The sequence below is a fragment of the Heptranchias perlo genome, chromosome 21 (genome assembly GCF_035084215.1).
Source record: "Heptranchias perlo isolate sHepPer1 chromosome 21, sHepPer1.hap1, whole genome shotgun sequence".
Taxonomy (NCBI): domain Eukaryota; kingdom Metazoa; phylum Chordata; class Chondrichthyes; order Hexanchiformes; family Hexanchidae; genus Heptranchias; species Heptranchias perlo.
The window spans coordinates 5,305,727-5,328,630 of record NC_090345.1 but is presented as its reverse complement, the minus strand read 5'-3'; the positions used below and the strand labels follow the sequence as shown (position 1 = coordinate 5,328,630).

The following is a 22,904-nucleotide window of genomic DNA, read 5'->3' as shown; positions in this document are numbered from 1 at the left end:
ACTAGGGGGCATAATCTTAGAATAAGGGGCTGCTCTTTCAAAACTGAGATGAGGAGAAACTTCTTCACTCAGAGGGTAGTAGGTCTGTGGAATTTGCTGCCCCAGGAAGCTGTGGAAGCTACATCATTAAATAAATTTAAAACAGAAATAGACAGTTTCCTAGAAGTGAAGGGAATTAGGGGTTACGGGGAGCGGGCAGGAAATTGGACATGAATTTAGATTTGAGGTTAGGATCAGATCAGCCATGATCTTATTGAATGGCGGAGCAGGCTCGAGGGGCCGATTGGCCTACTCCTGCTCCTATTTCTTATGTTCTTATGTTCTTTAATTGGGCCAAATGGCCTGTTTCTGTGCTGTAGTTTCGATAAAACTCGATGTAGATACAGAGTAAAGCTCCTTCTACACTGTCCCATCAAACACTCCCAGGGGAGGTACAGCACGGGTTAGATACAGAGTAAAGCTCCCTCTACACTGTCCCGTCAAACACTCCCAGGGCAGGTACAGCATGGGTTAGATACAGAGTAAAGCTCCCTCCACACTGTCCCATCAAACACCCCCAGGGCAGGTACAGCATGGGTTAGATACTGAGTAAAGCTCCCTCTACACTGTCCCATCAAACACTCCCAGGACAGGTACAGCATGGGTTCGATACAGAGTAAAGCTCCCTCCACACTGTCCCATCAAACACCCCCAGGGCAGGTACAGCACGGGTTAGATACAGAGTAAAGCTCCCTCCACACTGTCCCATCAAACACTCCCAGGGCAGGTACAGCACAGGTTAGATACAGAGTAAAGCTCCCTCTACACTGTCCCATCAAACACTCCCAGGGCAGGTACAGCACGGGTTAGATACAGAGTAAAGCTCCCTCTACACTGTCCCGTCAAACACTCCCAGGGCAGGTACAGCACGGGTTAGATACAGAGTAAAGCTCCCTCTACACTGTCCCGTCAAACACCCCCAGGACAGGTACAGCACGGGTTAGATACAGAGTAAAGCTCCCCTGTGCGACACAGTGAATTGGGGAGTAAATGGGCTGTGCGGTATTAACCATCCAAATATTGGCCCCACAGTCTGTGCAGAAAGCGTGCAGAATCGCTATTTGTGCAGCTGGGAAAGGCACCCAGCAGAGACATAAAGGGCAGACTTTACAGAGTGTCCTTTGGACTCAGTAATCATCAATCACACAACAAGAAAAACACTTGAAGAATATATATTTTATCCCCGTTGTGCGTGTGCGTGTGTGTATGACGGAATGAGACCGTTGCGGGGGGGAGGGGATGGATGGGGGGTTGGGGGCTCTGAGCATTGAACGGTCTCAAACACACAGTTAGATTGATTATGCCAAACCACACACAGACATTACAGGGTTGGTTTCTTTTTATTATTCATTCTCGGGATGCGGGTGTCACTGGCAAGGCCGGCATTTGTTGCTCATCCTTGAGAAGGTGATGGTGGGCCTTCTTCTTGAAGTGCTGGTAGCGGTTTTGATACAGCTGAGGGATTTGCTGGTTCACTTCAGAGGGCAGTTAAGAATCAACCACGTCGGTGTGGGACTGGAGTCACATATAGGCCCAGACTGGTTTCCTTCCCTAAAGGGCATTAGTGAACCAGTTGGGTTTTTATGACAATTCGACAGCTCCTGGTCACTTTTACCAGCTTTTTATTTTCAGATTTTTAAAACTGACTTATGCTAATCCTTTATAAATCACTGGTTAGGCCTCAGCTGGAGTATTGTGTCCAATTCTGGGCACCGCACTTTAGGAAGGATGTCAAGGCCTTGGAGAGGGTGCAGAGGAGATTTACTGGAATGGTTCCAGGGATGAGGGAATTCAGTTATGTCGAGAGCCTGGAGAAGCTGGGGTTGTTCTCTTTAGAACAGAGAAGGTGAAGGGGAGATTTGATAGAGGTGTTCAAAATCATGAAGGGTTTTGATAGAGTAAATAAGGAGAAACTGTTTCCACTGGCTGGAGGGTCGGTAACCAGAGGACACAGATTTACGGTGATTGGCAAAAAATCCAGGGGCAAATGAGCAGAAATTTTTTTTACGCAGCGAGTTGTTCTGATCTGGAATGCGCTGCCTGAAAGGGCGGTGGAAGCAGATTCAATAATAACTTTCAAAAGGGAACTGGATAAATACTTGAAAAGGAAAAATTTGCAGGGCTACAGGGAAAGAGCAGGACTAATAGGATAGCTCTTTCAAAGAGCCAGCACAGGCACGATGGGCTGAATGGCCTCCTTGCTGTGCTGTAAGATTCTATGAGTTCAAATTCTCAAATAGTCATGGTGGGATTTGAACTCACATTCTCTAGATTACCAGTCCGGTAACGTAACCACTACGTGACAGAACCCATTTCAGCCGCAGCACTCCACTTGTTTCTGGCTAGTGCCCAACACCCTCCCTCCCCCCACTTCAATCGCCCACTGGCATAAATTGCTGTGTCAACAACCCTCTCCGCTCCCCCCACCCCCCTCCCAACAGTCCCTACCCCGCGGCACAGTCAAACTAGACTCACCCGTGCAGGAGAACTCATGCTTCTGTATCTCGGCCACGTTGAGCCCGCGGAGGTGAGGTGGCGCGGTGCACTGCGTGAAGAGCCCGATCTGCGGCCGTTGACGGAGCCATTGAGAGAGCCAGGACAGGTGGCAGTCGCAGTACAGCTGGTTGGAGTGGAGACGACTGAAGGATCAAAAGATACAAAGAAGCATTGAAGCTCGGTCGGTATATTTCGGGCAGTCTTCAGCCCAGGTGACTGGTGGACAGTGGGCGCACAGCAAGAAACCGTACCCCTAATTGGGCAGCGCCTGTGACAATGGCCCAGAACGTGCTGAAAAAATGAATGGCCAGTTTAATGGCGCTCGCCGTTATTAATGCGCAAATCGGCAAGCAATTTGAGGTGAGGAGGAGAGACTCCCGTGAGTTGGACCATTTGCACTGATTTTGCCATTAGTCTCGCGAAAACGGTAGCTCACCCCATGACCTCCTGATTATGTATAAGGACTTGCTGAAGGGCTCCTCTGGACCCCACAAGGAAAGTCTGGATCTCTGTTGCCCCAGCCCTTTCCCCCTATCCGCCCGCAACCCCAAAATACCTCTCCCCCCTCCCCACCAACGACTTACATTGGTGTCTGTGGGCTCGGTGATTCTGGTCTACCTGTGCTGGGCAGCTGCTTCTTTGTCTGACTATTCCAATGCTCTCCTTGGACGGCCTCCCACCTTCCACCCTCCATAAACTTCAGCTCATCCCAAGCTCTGCTGCCCCGTATCCTAACTCGCACCAAGTCCCGTTCACCCATCACCCCCCTGTGCTCGCCGACCTACATTGGCTCCCGGGCTGGTAACGCCTCGATTTTAAAATTCTCATCCTTGTGTTCAAATCCCTCCACGGCCTCGCCCCTCCCTATCTCTGTAACCTCCTCCAGCCCCACAACCCTCCGAGATCTCTGTGCTCCTCCAATTCTGGCCTCTTGTCCATTCCCCACTCCCTTCGCTCCACCATTGGCGGCCGTGCCTTCAGCCGTCAAAGCCCTAAGCTCTGGAATTCCCTCCCTAAACCTCTCCGCCTCTCTCTCCTCCTTTAAGACGCTGCTCAAAACCTACCTCTTTGACCAAGCTTTTGGTCACCTGCCCTAATATCTCCTTATGGCTCGGTGTCAAATTTTGTTTGATAATCGCTCCTGTGCAGCGCCTTGGGACGTTTTATTACGTTAAAGGCGCTATATAAATGCAAGTTGTTGTTGTTGTTGTTTTGGGCAGGTAGCTGGCCCGAGGGATGTAAATGAGACCCGGGAGTTAAAATCCACCCACACGTGTTGGCATTATGTTATATTATAATATATTATAGTTAGATTTCCTAAAAATCCAACATTGATTGATTCAGGTTGAAAACAGCTTTATATCGAAAACATTCAGAAGCTTACAAACTCCACCTTGCAGACTGACTAACTCCTTGTGGTGAATTTTAACTCCGCTCTTCCCTGAGCAATGATCTGTGTTAATAAGTTATGGTGAGGACAGAATGGGACTCGACTGTGAAGCATTCTGTGGTTGAATAGCCCGCCTATAACACATTACTTCAGCTCACCAGGAAGAATGGGCGCCTTGAGTAAGGTACTGGAAGTGGGGCGGCACTTACGGAACGTACCCCAGAATCTTGGGGGTTGAGGGAGAGCAAAAATAAATGCTGGACTAACTCTCCCACTATGTCGAGAAAGGCTTGCATTTATATGGAGCCTTTCACGACTTCAGGACGTCCCAAAGCGCTTCACAGCCAATGGAGTACTTTTGAAGTGTAGTCACTGTTGTAATGTAGGAAACGCGGCAGCCAGTTTGCGCACAGCAAGATCCCACAAACAGCAATGAGATAAATGATAATCTGTTTTCTTTTGGTGATGTTGGTTGAGGGGTAAATATTGGCCCGGGACACTGGGGGAACTTCCCTGCTCTTATTTGAAATAGCGGTTATGGGATCTTTTACATCCACCTGAGACAGCAGACAGGGCCTCAGCTTAACAGCTCATCCAAAAGACGGCACCTCTGACAGTGCAGCACTCCCTCAGTACTGCACTGGGAGCGTCAGCCTTGATTTTGTGCTCAAGTCTCTGGAGTGGGGACTGTGAACACACATACTTCCGACTCAGAGGCAAAAGTGCTACCCACTGAGCCATGGCTGACACTACTTGGTGATGTCACAGCACTTGGTGATGTCACAGGACTTGGTGATGTCACAAGAAGGATTGCTCTTCATAAAATGGCTGCCCCCTAAGCTGCCTGAACCAACAATTGTACAGCAAGACATAGAAGTGACATGAGCTGATTTGAGAGACATCTTTAAGTCTGTAGATATATAACACAGGAGGATTATTGGGCAGTTCTGTAGAACCCTTTAAAAATATAAATGTCCTCAGGTTAAAAAAAAAACCCTTTAATAATCCAGAGTTGACTGCTCTGGGCAACGGACTGCTCAGAAAGAGATGGGGACCGAGGACTTGAGTGTGCATACACACCTCACTATTCATAGTAATTTTATAACTGTGTTGGTCGAGTCACAGGCACTGAGGAGGGGGGAGGGGGAGATTCTAGCATCTCCCCAGGTCTGCAGAGACCAGTCAACCAAATTACAAGAGGAGGAAATCAATATAATATGATTAGGTCAGCTTTCCAACCTATTCACGCAGTTCCCCCAGGCAAAGGACTGAAAGTAATTACCCTTCTCTGGTGTGGGGCATCCTCTGGCATTGTCAATACCTCAAGGTTAATTTACTGCTTCCAGTAAAGCATGCTGCTACGTGAGGTTTTTTTTAATGATTGAGGAATCAAGGTGAAAGGTCAAGGCCCATAGTGCAGGACACCATCAAGAAAGAAAAAACAAATCTAAGACAACACAAGGTTATTCAGGGATTAACGATTAGGCTTCAATTTTTAAAAAACTTGTAGGTCGTAGGAGGAAGGGAGGACTGAGGGAGGTTAGGAATGACCATAGTTTTGAGCTCTTGGGAAAGAATAAGTTAAGAGTAGGAAATGGTGTGATGAGTCTGGATTGGAATAGTTAGGAGACAGAGTGGGAAGGAAGAGAGTATAGGACGGGGTTTTGGAGCTAAGAAAGTAAGGACTTGCATTTACTTGCTTTTCACAACCTCAGGATGTCCCAAAGCGCTTTACAGCCAATTAAGAACTTTTGAAGTGAGGTTACTGTTGCAATGAAGGAAACCCGGCAGGCAAAATGCACACAGCAAGGTCCCACAAACAGCAATCAAATAAATGATGAGATCATCTGTCTTTCAGCAATGTTGGCTGAGGGATAAATGTTGGGCTGGACATCAGGGAGAACTCATCTGCTCTTCTTCGAATAGTGGCCGTGGGATCTTTTACATCTACCTGAGAGGGCAGATGGGGCCTCGGTTTAACGTCTCAACCAAAAGATGGCACCTCTGACAGTGCAGCACTCCCTTGGTACTGGCACTTGGAAGTACAGTTAGGACAAAGTCTAACGGCATTGTTTCTTAATGCGCAGAGCATTCGCAATAAGGTAGATGAATTAACAGCGCAGATAGATATTAACGGGTATGATATAGTTGCGATTACGGAGACATGGCTGCAGGGTGACCAAGGATGGGAACTGATCATTCCAGGGGTATTCAATATTTAGGAAGGACAGGCAAAAAGGGAAAGGAGGTGGGGTAGCGTTGTTAGTAAAGGAGGAAATCAATGCAATAGTGAGGAAGGATATTGGCTCGGAAAATCACTATGTGGAATCTGTATGGGTGGAGCTAAGAAACACCAAGTGGCAGAAAACGTTGGAGAGGGTTGTCTATAGGCCCCCAAACAGTAGTGGAGATGTAGGGGAGGGCATTAAACAGGAAATTAGAGACGCATGCAAGAAGGGTACAACTATAATCATGGGAGACTTTAATTTACATATAGATTGGTCAAACCAAATTAGCAATAATACTGTGGGGGAGGAATTCCTGGAGTGTGTACGTGATGGATTTCTAGACCAATACGTTGAGGAACCAACTAGAGAACAGGCGATCCTAGACTGGGTATTGTGCAATGAGAAAGGATTAATTAACAATCTTGTTGTGCGGGGTCCCTTAGGGAAGAGCGACCATAACATGATAGAATTCTCATTAAGATGGAGAGTGAAGTAGTTGAATCCGAAACTAGAGTCCTGAATCTAAATAAAGGAAATTACGAAAATATGAGGTGTGAGTTCACTAGGATAGATTGGGGAACTTTACTAAAAGGGATGACGGTGGATAGGCAATGGCTAATATTTAAAGAACGTGTGCAGGAATTACAACAATTATTCATTCCTGTCTGGCACAAAAATAAAACAGGAAAGGTGGCTCAACCGTGGCTTACAAAAGAAATTGGGGATAGTATTAGATCCAAAGAGGAGACATATAAAATTGCCAGAAAAAGCTGCAAGCCTGAGGATTGGGAACAGTTTAGAATTTAGCAAAGGAGAACAAAGAGATTGATTAAGAGGGGAAAAATAGAGTATGAGAGTAAACTAGCAGGGAACATAAAAACTGACTGTAAAAGCTTCTATAATGATGTAAAGAGAAAAAGATTAGTGAAGACAAATGTAGGTCCCTTACAGTCAGAAATGGGGGAAATTATATTGGGGAACAAAGAAATGGCAGAACACTTAAACACATACTTTGGTTCTGTCTTCACAAAGGAGGACACAAATAACCTCCCGGAAATGTTAGGGAACCAAGGGTCTAGTGAGAGGGAGGAACTGAAGGAAATCAGTATTAGTGAAAAAAAAAGTGCTGGGGAAATTAATGGGGCTAAAGGCTGACAAATCCCCAGGGCCTGATAATCTACATCCCAGAGTACTAAAGGAAGTGGCCCTGGAAATAGTGGATGCATTGGTGATCATCTTCCAAAATTCTATAGACTCTGGAACAGTTCCTACAGATTGGAGGGTGGCAAATGTAACCCCACTATTTAAAAAAGGAGGGAGAGAAAAAACAGGGAATGACAGACCAGTTAGGCGATCTTATTGAAACATATAAGATTGTGAAGGGTCTTGATCGGGTGGATGCAGTAAGGATGTTCCCAAAGATGGGTGAAACTAGAACTAGGGGGCATAATCTTAGAATAAGGGGCTGCTCTTTCAAAACTGAGATGAGGAGAAACTTCTTCACTCAGAGGGTGGTAGGTCTGTGGAATTTGCTGCCCCAGGAAGCTGTGGAAGCTACATCATTAGATAAATTTAAAACAGAAATAGACAGTTTCCTAGAAGTAAAGGGAATTAGGGGTTATGGGGAGCGGGCAGGAAATTGGACATGAAGCTGAGTTCGGATCGGTCAATGCCCTGTGGGTGGCGGAGAGGGCCCAGGGGCTATGTGGCCGGGTCCTGCTCCGACTTCTTGTGTTCTTTAGATTTGTGGTTGGGATCAGATCAGCCATGATCTTATTGAATGGCGGAGCAGGCTCGAGGGGCCGATTGGCCTACTCCTGCTCCAATTTCTTATGTTCTTATGTTCTTAGTAGTGGGGGAAATGTTAGAGTCTATTATAAAGGATGTGATAACAGAACACTTGGAAGGCATTAATGGGATTGGACAAAGTCAGCATGGGTTTATGAAAGGGAAATCATACTTAACAAATCTACTGGAGTTTTTTGAGGATGTAACTAGTAGAATAGATAGGGGGGAACCAGTGGATGTGGTGTATTTGGATTTTCAGAAGGCTTTTGATAAGATCCCACACAAGAGGTTAGTGTGCAAAATTAAAGCACATGGGATTGGGGAGAATATACTGGCACGGATTGAGAATTGGTTGACAGACAGGAAAAAGAGAATAGGAATAAACGGGTCTTTTTTCGGGTGGCAGGCAGTGACTAGTGGGGTACCGCAGGGATCAGTGCTTGGGCCCCGACTATTCACAATATATATCAATGATTTGGATGAGGGAACTGAATGTAACATTTCCAAGTTTGCAGACAACACAAAGCTGGGGTGGAATGTGAGCTGTGAGGAGGATGCAAAGAGGCTCCAATGTCATTTAGACAAGTTGGGTGAGTGGGCAAGAACATGGCAGATGCAGTATAACGTGGATAAATGTGAGGTTATCCACTTTGGTTGTAAAAACAGAAAGACAGATTATTATCTGAATGGTGATAGATTGGGAAAGCGGAGGTGCAATGAGACCTGGGTGTCCTTGTACACCAGTCGCTGAAAGTGAGCATTCAGGTGCAGCAAGCAGTTAGGAAGGCGAATGGTATGTTGGCCTTCATTGCAAGAGGATTTGAGTACAGGAACAGGGATGTCTTACTGCAGTTGTACAGGACCTTGGTGAGACCACATCTGGAATATTGTGTGCAGTTTTGGTCTCCTTATCTGAGGAAGGATGTCCTTGCCATGGAGGGAGTGCAACAAAGGTTTACCAGACTGATTCCTGGGATGGCAGGACTGACGTATGAGGAGAGATTGGGTCGACTAGGCCTCTATTCACTTGAGTTTAGAAGAATGAGAGGTGATCTCATCGAAACATATAAAATTCTAACAGGACTAGACGGACTGGATGCAGGGAGGATGTTCCCGATGGATGGAGAACCTATAACCAGGGGTCACAGTCTCAGGATACGGGGTATGCCATTTAAAACCGAGATGAGGAGAAATTTCTTCACTCAGAGGGTGGTGAACCTGTGGAATTCTCTACCACAGAAGGCAGTGGAGGCCAAGTCATTAGATGTATTCAAGAAGGAGATAGATATATTTCTTAATGCTAAAGGGATCAAGGGATATGGGGAAAAAGCGGGAACAGGGTACTGAGTTAGACGATCAGCCATGATCATTTTGAATGGCGGAGCAGGCCCGAAGGGCCGAATGGCCTACTCTTGCTCCTATTTTCTATGTTTCTATGTATCAGCCTGGATTATGTGCTCAAGAATGGGGCTATGAACCCATAACCTGCTGGCTCAGAGGCAAGAGTGTTGCCCACTGAGCCACGGCTGACACCTTAGGTGAAATAAGACAGGAAAGTGTAGAACAGCGCTGACCATAGTAGGATCAATAAGATAGAGAGAGACACAAGAAACAGTGATACGCTTGGACAGAAAGTTTGGAGGCTAGTGGTGTTGGGAATATAAGATACCATATTATGCATCATTCTCTTTAATGGAACTGATTCCCTAGTCCGTTGATGGTTCTGTTCTCCCTCCCCCCTCCCCCAGAGTCTTTCAAATGTCCAATGACGATGTTTGTGTTTATTGATTGAGAACCTGTACTGAACAGATTGCTTCTCCACTGTAGATTACTTCTCCATAGACCTACAGTATCGACATCGCAATCATTTTTCCTTTTCAGTGAACAGCATTGTGTCGAGAGTTAGAGACTGACCCGAGAGTCAGCATCGGTGTCGCAAGACTGCAGGAAAGACCGAGAGAAAAACACAGGACAAAACTGTATCGTAAATGCAAAGATCATTTCCCCCCCCCAATTTGTTACCACCTCATCCTCTCCTGAAGGCTCTGTCTCTTGCTGGAGTTCCATAGGGACCAACTACACTGGGAGTATCAGCCTAGGTTTACATGCCCACATCTCTAGAGTGGGACTTGAACCCACAACCTTCTGACTCGGGCCCAGAGTGTTAACACTGAGCCATGTCTGAGAGCCAAGGGCAGGGGAGGGAGAAACACATCACTATTGAGAATAATTCTGTCCTTCACATATCAGCACAAGAGTCACTTTCTAGATCAGGGGCACTTGACAATATCTATTATATTTATAAAGAGGTACAGGAGTGAGATTTGAAGCCTGCGGCCTCATTGTGTCTGATTTTTTCTGATCCCCTTATTCACATTCATTTATATTACAGAATCACTTCTAATATTTATGGTTCTATAATGTGCTGTTGAACAAACCCATTGGTTGTACATTGCAGGACACATTTCACAGCAGCAACTGCTGAATGTAGTGACTCACGACATATATCTCTAGCCATACCTTCCCTACTGGTGTGAGATATCTGCACAGGCCCACAAGAGGCTCTGCCTCAAAGGTCGGTATGGTTTGGTCCATCATACATTGACACTATATAACAGGAGCAACAGGGACACAGGAAATTTGATTCATTGGAACCGTATATTGTGGGAGTGAATGGGAAGGGATTTGGTCAGTTGGAGTTCCATTCAATGGGAGTGAATGGGAAGGGGTTTGGTCATTTGGAGTTCCATATAATGGGAGTGAATGGGAAGAGGTTTGGTCATTTAGAGTTCTATACAATGAGAGTGAATGGGAAGGGGTTTGGTCATTTAGAGTTCTATATAATGGAGTGAATGGGAAGGGGTTTAGTCATTTAGAGTTCTATACAATGGGAATGAATGGGAAGGGGTTTGGTCATTTAGAGTTCTATATAATGGAGTGAATGGGAAGGGGTTTGGTCATTCAGAGTTCTATACAATGGGAGTGAACGGGAAGGGGTTTGGTCATTTAGAGTTCTATATAATGGAGTGAATGGGAAGGGGTTTGGTCATTTAGAGTTCTATACAATGGGAGTGAATGGGAAGGGGTTTGGTCATTTAGAGTTCTATACAATGGGAGTGAACGGGAAGGGGTTTGGTCATTTAGAGTTCTATATAATGGAGTGAATGGGAAGGGGTTTGGTCATTTAGAGTTCTATATAATGGAGTGAATGGGAAGGGGTTTGGTCATTTAGAGTTCTATACAATGGGAGTGAATGGGAAGGGGTTTGGTCATTTAGAGTTCTATACAATGGGAGTGAATGGGAAGGGGTTTGGTCATTTAGAGTTCTATACAATGGGAGTGAATGGGAAGGGGTTTGGTCATTTAGAGTTCTATACAATGGGAGTGAATGGGAAGGGGTTTGGTCATTTAGAGATCTATATAATGGAGTGAATGGGAAGGGGTTTGGTCATTTAGAGATCTATATAATGGAATGAATGGGAAGGGGTTTGGTCATTTAGAGTTCTATATAATGGGAGTGAATGGGAAGGGGTTTGGTCATTTAGAGTTCTATATAATGGGAGTGAATGGGAAGGGGTTTGGTCATTTAGAGTTCTATATAATGGAATGAATGGGAAGGGGTTTGGTCATTTAGAGATCTATATAATGGAGTGAATGGGAAGGGGTTTGGTCATTTAGAGTTCTATATAATGGGAGTGACTGGGAAGAGGTTTGGTCATTTAGAGTTCTATGTAATTGGAGTGAATGGGAAGGGGTTTGGTCATTTAGAGTTCTATGTAATTGGAGTGAATGGGAAGGGGTTTGGTCATTTAGAGTTCTATATAATGGAGTGAATGGGAAGATTTTGGGCCACTGGGATTCTGTGCTCCACTTGTCTGCGCATTTACCTGGAGTTGACAGTAACTCCCCACACAGGACACATAGAGGTTGCAGGAGTCTAAATTAAATCTCCATTTGAAAAGCTGCATATTTAATCAATAGGGATCAGACAAGTACTGACTTAATGGCAGGAGATTTAAACATTTCAATGACTCTAGGTTTATACATAAGTAAGAAATGATTTACTGAATCGAAAATGGCAAAATTGGATTTCAAAAAAATAATGTCCTTAGAGATTGATTCATAAATCTTTGTTTAACCTTCAAAGAGAATTTTGTGCTCATTAAGATGAGGCTGCACCAGTGCTGGTGAATGGAGCACTTTCCAACAAGTTTCACCCACTGTCAGTACAAAGCACTCCCAGGGCAGGTACAGCACGGGTTAGATACAGAGTAAAGCTCCCTCTGCAATGTCCCATCAAACACTTCCAGGGCAGGTACAGCACGGGTTAGATACAGAGTAAAGCTCCCTCTACACTGTCCCATCAAACACTCCCAGGGCAGGTACAGCACGGGTTAGTTACAGAGTAAAGCTCCCTCTACACTGTCCCATCAAACACTCCCAGGGCAGGTACAGCACGGGTTAGATACAGAGTAAAGCTCCCTCTACACTGTCCCATCAAACACTCCCAGGGCAGGTACAGCACGGGTTAGATGGAGAGTAAATCTCTTGCTGCTGTGTCCAGTCAACATGTGTTCCCTGAATCTAGCAGCGCCCCTACTGCAAAAGACAAACATTTCTATATACCAGTCAAACAATCCTTGGGACCTCTCTAAGCAGGGCTTCCAATTTGTGTAGAATTATGAGTAGCTTGTCATGGGACAGGGCCACAAAGAACTGGGCTGAGAGACTGGATCAAATTTATTTCTTTTAGGCCTCTTACTGAGCCTTCGCTTGTCAATTTCAGTTCATTTCACCCATCAGATCCCATTGGCCATGACTGATGGACAGGTGGACATATGTACAAACTAGTAAACGGCACATTCAGGACTGGTCTCAGGATGTACTTCTTCACATACAGCGAGTGATCAGTAGCTGACATGGTTTCTGGTTAGGAGAGCAGAGGCAAAAGCTCTGCAGTCATTTAAAAGCCTGTGTTGGACATTGATAGGTTTCCATGCAAGGATGAGCCCGACGGGCCGAATGGCCTCGCCCGTCTGTACTTGTCTCTGTGGGCTTCATGAATGCCACAAATTTTCTCGGCATCTCCGGTGGAGGTAGGAGAAGCCCCTTGGAAATTCACACCCTGAAACTCACCAGAGGCACAAAGAACAGCAAAAACGCATCCAGTAGTGTATCTACGTTACACATCAGGAAGGTGCTGCTGCCCTGATCGCTCAGAGGGCTCATGAAATGACCAGTGTGGAATTGAGTATAGAATCATAGGATCTTACAGCACAGAAGGAGGCCATTCAGCCCATCGTGCTTGTGCCGGCTCTTTGAAAGAGCTATCCAATTAGTCCCACTCCCTCCTGCCCTTTCCCCATAGCCCTGCAAATTTGTCCTTTTCAAGTATTTATCCAATTCCCTTTTGAAAGTTACTATTGACTCCCACCGTCCTTTCAGGGCAGTGTGTTCCAGATCATAACAACTCGCTGCGTAAAAAAAAATTTATCCTCATCTCCCCTCTGGTTCTTTTGCCGCTCACCTTAAATCTGTGTCCTCTGGTTATCGGCCCTCCTGCCAGTGGAAAGTTTTACCCCATCTACTCTATCAAAAACCCTCATAATTTTGAGCAAATCTCCTCTTAACCTTCTCCGCTCTAAGTAGAACAACCCCAGCATCTTCAGTCTCTCCACATAACTGAAGTCCCTCATCCCTGGTACCATTCTGGTAAATCTCCTCTGCACCCTCTCTAAGGCCTTGACATCCTTCCTAAAGTGTGGTGCCCAGAATTGGACACAATACTCTAGCTGAGGCCTAACCAGTAATTTATAAAGGTTTAGCATAACTTCCTTGCTTTTGTAATCTATGCCTCTATTTATAAAGCCCAAGATTTCATTTTTTTTTTAACAGCCTTATCAACTTGTCCTGCCACCTTCAAAGATTTGTGTACGTGCACCCCTAGGTCTGTCTGTTCCTGCACCCCCTTTAAAATTGTACCATTTAATTTATATTGCCTCTTCTCATTTTTCCTTCCAAATTACAAAAAAAAGAAAGCAAGATCTTGCATTTCTATAGCGCCTTTCACAACCTCAGTCCCAAAGCACTTTACAACCAATGAAATACTTTTGAAGTGTTGTCACTGTTGTAATGTAGGAAACGTGGCAGCCAATTTGTGCACAGCAAGATCCCACAAACAGCAAATGATAATGACCAGATAATCTGTTTTTAGTGATGTTGGCTGAGGGATAAATATTGGCCCAGGACACAGGAGAGAACTCCCCTGCTCTTCTTCTTGGTGTCCCCAGTATCATTTCCCAGAGTCTATCCAGTCTCCTGGCAATCACCGAGTTTATTCTTGTGAGGCATCGGTCCTTGGTTACAGTTGTCTTTTCTTGTTATGGTTATTGAACATACAAAAAACCAATGTTAAAAGAGCAATGGTGAGGGAGGTCTTCAGTCTTGTACTTACAAGGTGCGAAGCTTTGGCATGTGGTTGAAGCTGGAGACAGGAATACCGGTGATATTATTGTTATTCAGGGTCCTGGGAAAGATGAAACAAAAAAAATTATTAATTAACTTTCCTTTTTTATTATGCCCCCCCCACCCAACTTTTTCCATCGATTTTCTCCTGTCCCCCTCCTCTTGGTGGGGTACAGTTCCATGGACACTGGGAGTCCTACAGTACGTCATCCAACTTACCTGTTCTTCAGACGTAACCTGGACAGTGTGGAGGCAGGCTACTTAATGAAAGGGCGTCAAGGTTCAGCCCAATCCTGTCCTCACCCACAACCAAGGTTCATGGAAGAGCAATCAGGTGTGGGAACCCTGGCGGGTTTTTAAGGGGTATTTTATAGTATATTTTAAGAGCTGTTGTGCTCCTTGAGGTGAGGGGTGTTAGCACTGGGAAATTGGAACGCTTGTCACTACCAAGCAGTCCTGGATCCCTACAGCACAGTTTAGAAGCAGAGTAAATCTTCCCTCTACTAGAACCCCAAAACAAGGTTGCCAACCCTCCAGGATTGCCCTGGAGTCTCCAGGAAAGAAAAAAAATAATCTTCAGCTCACTGCTGTGTGCAACAACCCTGGAGAAAAATCACAGGGGCATAAAAAAAAATTGTGGGTTTTATTTTCATTTTCTTTGAACACTTTTATTGGTTATTAAAAATACTGGAGAGGTGGGGAGGGAAGGCTGATTGACTGGGGGAGGCAGGAGGTCACGTGATGAAACCTCCAGGAATATGACCAACCAGAGTTGGCAACCCTATCCCAACAGCCCCAAACTCAGAAAAGCGTCCCGGGGCTGCACTAGTGTGGCATTTTGCCATTTCCCGTGTCAAATGTCTTGTGGCCTCTCTGGGGGAAGAAGGACAATTTTGTACTGAGGGGCCCCTTGGTGGAGAGTGGCTGAGACTCATTTCACAGCTGAGAACAAGAGACCTCCATCTCCCTGAGTCTGGGCTGGATTTGAAGCTGGATCCCAGAGATGAGAGGCCAACCAGTGCCTAACTCACTGAGCCACCCAGTCTAATTTTCCCCACGCCTCTTTCTTTGCCCATCCCACGTCACAATCATCACTGGACGTATTATGTCCGATAAATACTCAAGTTGGTGTGGTAATGCAGAGGCTGCTTTTATTTCAGTCTCCCGGGAACATTCTCTTTAGATATAACATCAATGCAAGGGGAGACCCCGGAGCGTGCAATACGCTTACTCCCATCAGGGGGCCCTCTAGTGTTCAACTAACAATATACAAGTGCAATACATATCAGTGGAGGTGTTGAGTGAGCAACACCATCTCTCCTCTGAGGCTCACTGTTGCCGGGTTTGCACGAGACCGTCAAACGCTGTTTATAACGTCGCATGGCAGAGGGTCAGAATCGTCTCTTGCAGGAATCAGCCGAGTGCCCCTCACGTTTCAGGGTATGAGACACGGGATGACGCGAGATGGGATCCATAGGTAACCCGACAGTGTGACCCAGCAAACAAACAAATGGGACGGGAAAGACTTACAGAACCTCCACACTTCTCAGAGCTCGGAACGCCCCTTCCTCAATGCAAGTAATTTGGTTTTTATCCAGCTGCCTGTTATAAGTAAAGAGAGAGAAATAAGAAATAGACAGAAGCCATTAGCAGTGAGGCCATAAACATCCAGACAACAGGCCACTTACCCGTATAATATCTCAGCTGGACCCTAACCCTCTGGGCATGTGTGAATCTATGAAGATTCCTCTCCATCACTGATATTTTACTTAAAGTTCGGCACTGTGAAAACCCCTTTAAATGGGCTCTTTTTTTTTATCTACACTGTCAATCTTTTCTGATTTCCCCCCTCCCCTTTATCGTCTGACATGGGAGAGATAGATAGAGAATGGGAGAGATAGACAGATACACAGAGAGTGGGAGAGACAGATAGGCCAAGAGTGGGCGAGACGGACAGAGAATGGGAGAGATAGGTAGACAGACAGTGGGAAAGATGAATAGAAAGTGGGAGATAGATAAACAAAAAGGCTGACAGACTAACAGACATTGAGAGTACAAGCGAATAAGAAAGAGAGACACAGAGAGACCCAACTGCAGAGGTGAGAGATAGACATGAGTAACAGAAAAGTAAAAAGAGGTGCACAAATAAAGATAGAGCAAGAGACAGAGAGGGTGATTTTAAACCCCAAGAATGGGTGGGCTGGGTTGGGGACGGGTGGGAGTTGAAAATAGTTGTTTTTTGGGTCGCAACCCGGCTTTATTTCCAAGCTTCCCACTGGGAATGCGAAGTCCGAAAATTTTGCGGTTGCGACCCAAAAAAACAACTATTTTCAACCCCAGCGCACCCATTCTTGAGGTTTAAAATCGACCCCAGAGGTGGAGAGAGATAGAGACAGAGATGGGGTACAGATGGAGAGTCAGAGCTAGACAGTCTTTTCTTATTTAAGTATGGAATCTCTCGGCAGGCATGCGATGCTGTTTATTTGAAATCATTCTCATTGATTGGATCCTCCCATTGTGCACAGCTGAGACTATGTGATTACACTGGGGGAGGGAATTAATCTCCGTGCCAACCAACTGCTGACTCTTCCCAGGGAAAGTTATTCATTTTATCTTGTTTTGATTTTTTTGTGTGGGAAGAAGGGGCTAATGTTGACAATGTAACTGTCCTGGGATAAGAGGAAGCTTGGGAAGCTTTATTGCCATCACCAGGAATCCAATTATATCGAGCCAGTCCCAGGTGTTTTTCTGAGTGTTTTTTTTTTCTATTTTCTTTGAACACTTTAGTTTATTGGTTATAAAAATATCGGAGATGGTTTAAAAAAAAAGGCTGTTTGACCGGGCGGGGCAGTTGGGGCGTGGGGGGGGGAGATGAAACCTCCAGGAATACGTCCAACCAGAGTTGGTAGCACTGCTCCTCCCTGAGAGGGAACAGTCTCCGCTTTGCGTTGCAGGGTTCGGGAAGGACGGCGAGTGTCACTGGGACCGACAGAGGCTGGGCAAAGTCTGACTGACAGGGCGCGTGACTGGGGCAGGGGGGCAGGGGCTGCTCCAACTGGAAGACTAGAAGCAGTGCGTCTCCGAGAGGCCAGAATCCCAGTAAAGTCGCGGAGACGTCTGTGGCAAGAGGGGGGGGGGGGTGGGGGCTGGGCCCTTGGGCGGGCGGGGGGGGTAGGCCGGAAGGAGGGAGCGAGCGAGCACGCAAAGGGTTAAGGAGTGAAAGATGGAGACGGATTTAATCGGTGGGGAGCTCCGATCGATTGGCTGTACTCACAAGTTCTTGATGTCAGTCGCCCCGCGGAATGCCTTCCTGGGAATAGCCTGGATGAAATTCTCGCTCAGATCCCTGTGAAAATATCGGATTCCATGTTACACTGAGTTGCCCGTGCTGAATAATGAATCATATTCACAGCCACGATCAATAATTCACACTGTTGTTGCTCCAGCATCTTTTCTCTTACTCTGCAGGGTTACTGTGTGGATGTCACACTGCCCGCACCTCCTGTACATTCAGGATCTTAGCCTCTTCCTATCTCTGTGACCTCCTCCAGCCCTACAACCCTCCGAGATCTCTGCGTTCCTCCAATTCTGGCCTCTTGCGCATCCCCCACTCCCTTCGTCCCACCGCTGGCGGCCGTGCCTTCAGCTGTCCAGGCCCCAAGCTCTGGAATTCCCTCCTTAAACCTCACCGCCTCTCTGCCTCTCTCTCCTCCTTTAAGACGCTCCTTAAAACCTACCTCTTTGACCAAGCTTTTGGCCTCCTGTCCTAATATCTCCTTATGTGGCTCGGTGTCAAAATTGTGTCTGATAATCGCTCCTGTGAAGAGTCCTGGGATGTTTTACTACGTTAAAGGTATAAATGCAAGTTGTTGCTGTTTAGAATTCAACACTACGTGTGTGTGTGTGTATATATATATATATATGTGAATGTGTGTATCCACATATACATGTGTTTGCATGTATATATATGCATATATATATATATATATGTAAGGAGTCGTACAACACCAGGTCACCTGACGAAGAAGCAAAGCTCCGAAAGCTTGTGATTTCAAATAAAGCTGTTGGACTATAACCTGGTGTTGTACGACTCCTTACATTTGTCCACCCCAGTCCATCACCGGCATCTCCACATCATATATATATATGGGTACAGTATTGTAGCGGTGATGTTACTGGACTAATGATCCAGAGAACGTGAGTTCAAATCCCACCGTGGCAGTTTGAGAATTTGAACTCGGTTAAAAATAAAAAGCTGAGATCAGTAAAAGTGACCGTGAAGCTGTCAGTTTGCCATAAAAACCCAACTGGTTCACTAATGTCCTTTAGGGAAGGAAACCTGCTGTCCTTACCTGGTCTGGGGCTATATGTGATTCCAGTCCCCACACTGACGTGGTTGACTCTTAACTGCCCTCTGAAGCCACTCAGTTGTACCAACACCTTCTCAGGGTAACTAGGGACGGGCAATAAATGCCGGCCTTGCCAGCGATGCCCACATCCCGAGAATGAATATTTTATAAAAGGCATATATATATGCGTGTGTGTGTGTGTGTGTATATTCATGTAAGTGTATTTATAGGTAACACATGGTCCATGTGATTTCCTGGACTGGATTCGATCACCTGAGGGGGTCAGAGAGGAATTTTACAAATTATTTTTTCCCTTATTGGCCCTGGGTTGTTTTTGGGGGGTGGGAGGGAGTAGGAAGTGTCCAGTCAGAATGCTCTGGCCATCGTGAGGTGTGGGTCAGGCTTGATTGGCCAGCTGGTCTTTTCCTCCCCGTCAATTTCATATGTTCGTATATGTATATGCCTGTGCGTGTATAAATTCACGTGTGTGTGTATACACACGGTGGGGGAGTGGGACTAGCTGGAATGCTCTTGCATAGAGCCGGCCCAGACTTGATGGGCTGAATGGCCTCCTTCCGTGCTGTAACCTTTCTATGATTCTATGATATGTGTGTGTGTGTATGTGTGTGTGTGTGTGTGTGTGTGTGTATGTGTGCTTGTGCAATGCATGTGTGAGAGGGTTTTCAGTGTTGCCCTGATCCACACTCTGGGATACATTCTCCGACGGTGATGTCCCACACAAGCCCTTAATGCGCTTGTACTAAACACCTCTCTGCATTTGTTTACCGCACGTTAACCCGTTTAAAATAAACAACCAGGCTTGTGGAATTTAGTGAGAGCACGTGAAGGGGTTCGGAAGCGGCAATCGGAGAAAAGATCCCGTTCTGTGTGGAGAGGAGAGAGGGGGAGTGTCATGCACTCAAGTCTAATCGCAGACTCGAACAGGTGGACAGAGTGGGTCAAATCATGCGTATGCAAGGTTTTTTATCAATGTATCAATCAAAACATGGACTGTCTGGTTTGAAACCGGATGTGTTGTCATCCATGGAGAGATCCCGGAATGGGAAAGCTCAGGGAATGTTAGACTGAGTCTAATTGACTGGTGTTTTATTCTTGGAATCCATTTTACTTGACTGTAGCCCTCCAAGGGCTGGACTGGAGTAACATATTGTCCACATAAAAGCATTCCAGCATTAAATGCACAGCCGATTCCAAGTGCAGAGAGGCAGTCTCACATTCCAGCATTCCCACACAAGTGTATCCTTCACGAGGGGGTCGGAATGCTGTGTCGTCGCTGGGATTTTAGTGAAGTGGAACTGTGGGTGTCTGCAAATTCCACGCTGCTGTCCCCTTGTACTCCGAAAAACTCATCATTATAGATTCTGTGCAATGCCTGGAGTGGGTATTTAGAGCTGTTTAAAGAAGATCATTTCTATAGCACCTTTCACAACATCAGGACGTCCCAAAGCGCTTTACAACCAATGAAGTTCCTTATGAAGTGTAGTCACTGATTTAATGTAGGAAACACGGCAGCCAATTTGCACACAGCAAGATCCCACAAACAGCGATGTGATAATAACCAGATAATCTGTTTTAGTGCTGTTGGTTGGAGGGATAAATATTGGCTAAGGATACAGGGGAGAACTCTCCTTTTACTTTGTAAAGAGTGCCATGGGATCTTTTATATCTATCTGAGAGGGCAGAAAAGGCCTCAGTTTAACATCTTATCTGAAAGACAGCACCTGCAACAGTACAGTGCTCCCACTAACAGCCTGGATTATGTGCTTTAGTATCTAGAGTGGGACTTGAACCCACCACTGACCATTTTAACTCAGAGGTGAGAGTGCTACTAACTAAGCCACAGCTGACACTATGTTGAGTAGCTCTGAACGTCGATGGGTGCCTCTTGGTACCTTTTCCCCTGAAGGTGCTGACCCTTTGCTGCTCTCCATTTCCACGGGTGCTCACTGTCCTTTTGTATCTCAGCCAAGTGCTTCGTACTTCATGCGTTACCCCCCACCCCCTTCCCTAACTGGGGGGCTCTGTGTGAGATTAGCTAATTCTGCACAGGCCAGGGTTCAAAGCTCGTATGAATGGCTCAGCCCTACATTGGGATATCTCGCACAGGATATCCGCACACAGGCCCACCGTGACAAGGCATCAACCTCGTCTACAATCGTTCCAGATACTAAAATTGTCTCCTCCTTAAAAAGTCCTGATGGTAGGGCTCACTCTTTAAAGAGATCGCGATGGTGAGACTCCCTCTTCACAAGGGGCCCTGATAGTGAGACTCCCTCTTCACAAGGGGTCCCGATAGTGAGACTCCCTCTTCACAAGGGATCCCGATAGTGAGACTCCCTCTTCACAAGGGATCCTGATAGTGAGACTCCCTCTTCACAAGGGGCCCTGATAGTGAGACTCCCTCTTCACAAGGGGCCCTGATAGTGAGACTCCCTCTTCACAAGGGATCCCGATAGTGAGACTCCCTCTTCACAAGGGGTCCCGATAGTGAGACTCCCTCTTCACAAGGGGTCCCGATAGTGAGACTCCCTCTTCACAAGGGGCCCTGATAGTGAGACTCCCTCTTCACAAGGGGTCCCGATAGTGAGACTCCCTCTTCACAAGGGGTCCCGATAGTGAGACTCCCTCTTCACAAGGGGCCCTGATAGTGAGACTCCCTCTTCACAAGGGATCCCGATAGTGAGACTCCCTCTTCACAAGGGGCCCTGATAGTGAGACTCCCTCTTCACAAGGGGCCCTGATAGTGAGACTCCCTCTTCACAAGGGGTCCCGATAGTGAGACTCCCTCTTCACAAGGGGCCCTGATAGTGAGACTCCCTCTTCACAAGGGATCCCGATAGTGAGACTCCCTCTTCACAAGGGGCCCTGATAGTGAGACTCCCTCTTCACAAGGGATCCCGATAGTGAGACTCCCTCTTCACAAGGGGTCCCGATAGTGAGACTCCCTCTTCACAAGGGGCCCTGATAGTGAGACTCCCTCTTCACAAGGGATCCCGATAGTGAGACTCCCTCTTCACAAGGGGCCCTGATAGTGAGACTCCCTCTTCACAAGGGGTCCCGATAGTGAGACTCCCTCTTCACAAGGGATCCCGATAGTGAGACTCCCTCTTCACAAGGGGTCCCGATAGTGAGACTCCCTCTTCACAAGGGGTCCCGATAGTGAGACTCCCTCTTTCAAGGGATCTCGATGGTGAGACTCCCTCTTTAAAGGGGTCCCGATGATGAAAGTCCCTCTTTGAAGGGGTCCCGATGATGAGACTCCCTCTTCACGAGGGGTCCTGATGGTGCAGCAGTCTTTTGATTGTAACGATCACAGACACTGATGTGTGGCCCACTCTCTGCCTTCTCCTGGTTGCAGGTAGATAGGCAGACATTCCAAGCACATCTTGTATTTCAAACACCATTAAGATAAACCAGCCCTTGCCAGCTGTGTGGTTGAGATAATTTTCCACCGGGCACACTGACCCTAAAGACTGTAGACTTATTATTAATGGAGTGACAATGAGCCTATCACCTGTTCCCTGCGCTCGGGGAACCCTGCATTGTGAGGCTGTAACACGGCTACACATCCTGTTGTTGAAAGAGAGACAAATTATCTATAAAATATAATCATATTTGCACCTATATAGCACCTTATCACATCGAGACATCCCAAAGCACTTCACGCAATAAATTACTTTTTGCAGTGCAGTGACTATTTGCTCACACAAACACATCAGCCACTCTATGCCAGCAACATCTCATCAACAACAGCTGGACGAATGACGAATTAATCCCTTTCTTTCTTTGGGAGGTGTAGGTTGAAGGAAGACTGTGGAGCATGACATGCGGAGAACGCCCTGCAGGCACATCTCTTCACCTGTGGCTCAGTGGGTAGCACTCTTGCCTCTGAGTCAGAAGGTCATGGGTTCAAGTCCCACTTCAGAGACTTGAGCACAAAATCCAGGCTGATGCTCCTGGTGCCAGTACACTGAGGGAGTGCTGCACTGTTGGAGGTGCTGTCTTTTGGATGAGATATTAAACCAAGGCCCTGTCTGCACTCTCAGGTGGATATAAAAGGTCCCATGGCCACTATTTGAGAGAAGAGCAGGGGAGTTGCTGTCCTGGCCAATATTGGGGAGTGAGGGA

The 22,904-nt window shown here is 46.4% G+C and overlaps 1 protein-coding gene across 2 annotated transcripts in view; it reads right to left on the bottom strand.

The window, feature by feature from the left end:
- slit1a (slit homolog 1a (Drosophila)) overlaps positions 1-22,904 on the bottom strand; it is a 247,292-nt gene that overhangs the window by 114,997 nt on the left and 109,391 nt on the right. For both annotated transcript variants that reach the window (XM_068002018.1, XM_068002019.1), the window contains exons 5-8: positions 17,681-17,752; positions 15,937-16,008; positions 14,396-14,467; positions 2,515-2,678 (exon numbers count right to left, since the gene is read on the bottom strand). In XM_068002018.1, coding sequence (XP_067858119.1) covers positions 2,515-2,678; positions 14,396-14,467; positions 15,937-16,008; positions 17,681-17,752 — 380 coding nt within the window. The remainder of the gene's footprint in view (positions 1-2,514; positions 2,679-14,395; positions 14,468-15,936; positions 16,009-17,680; positions 17,753-22,904) is intronic.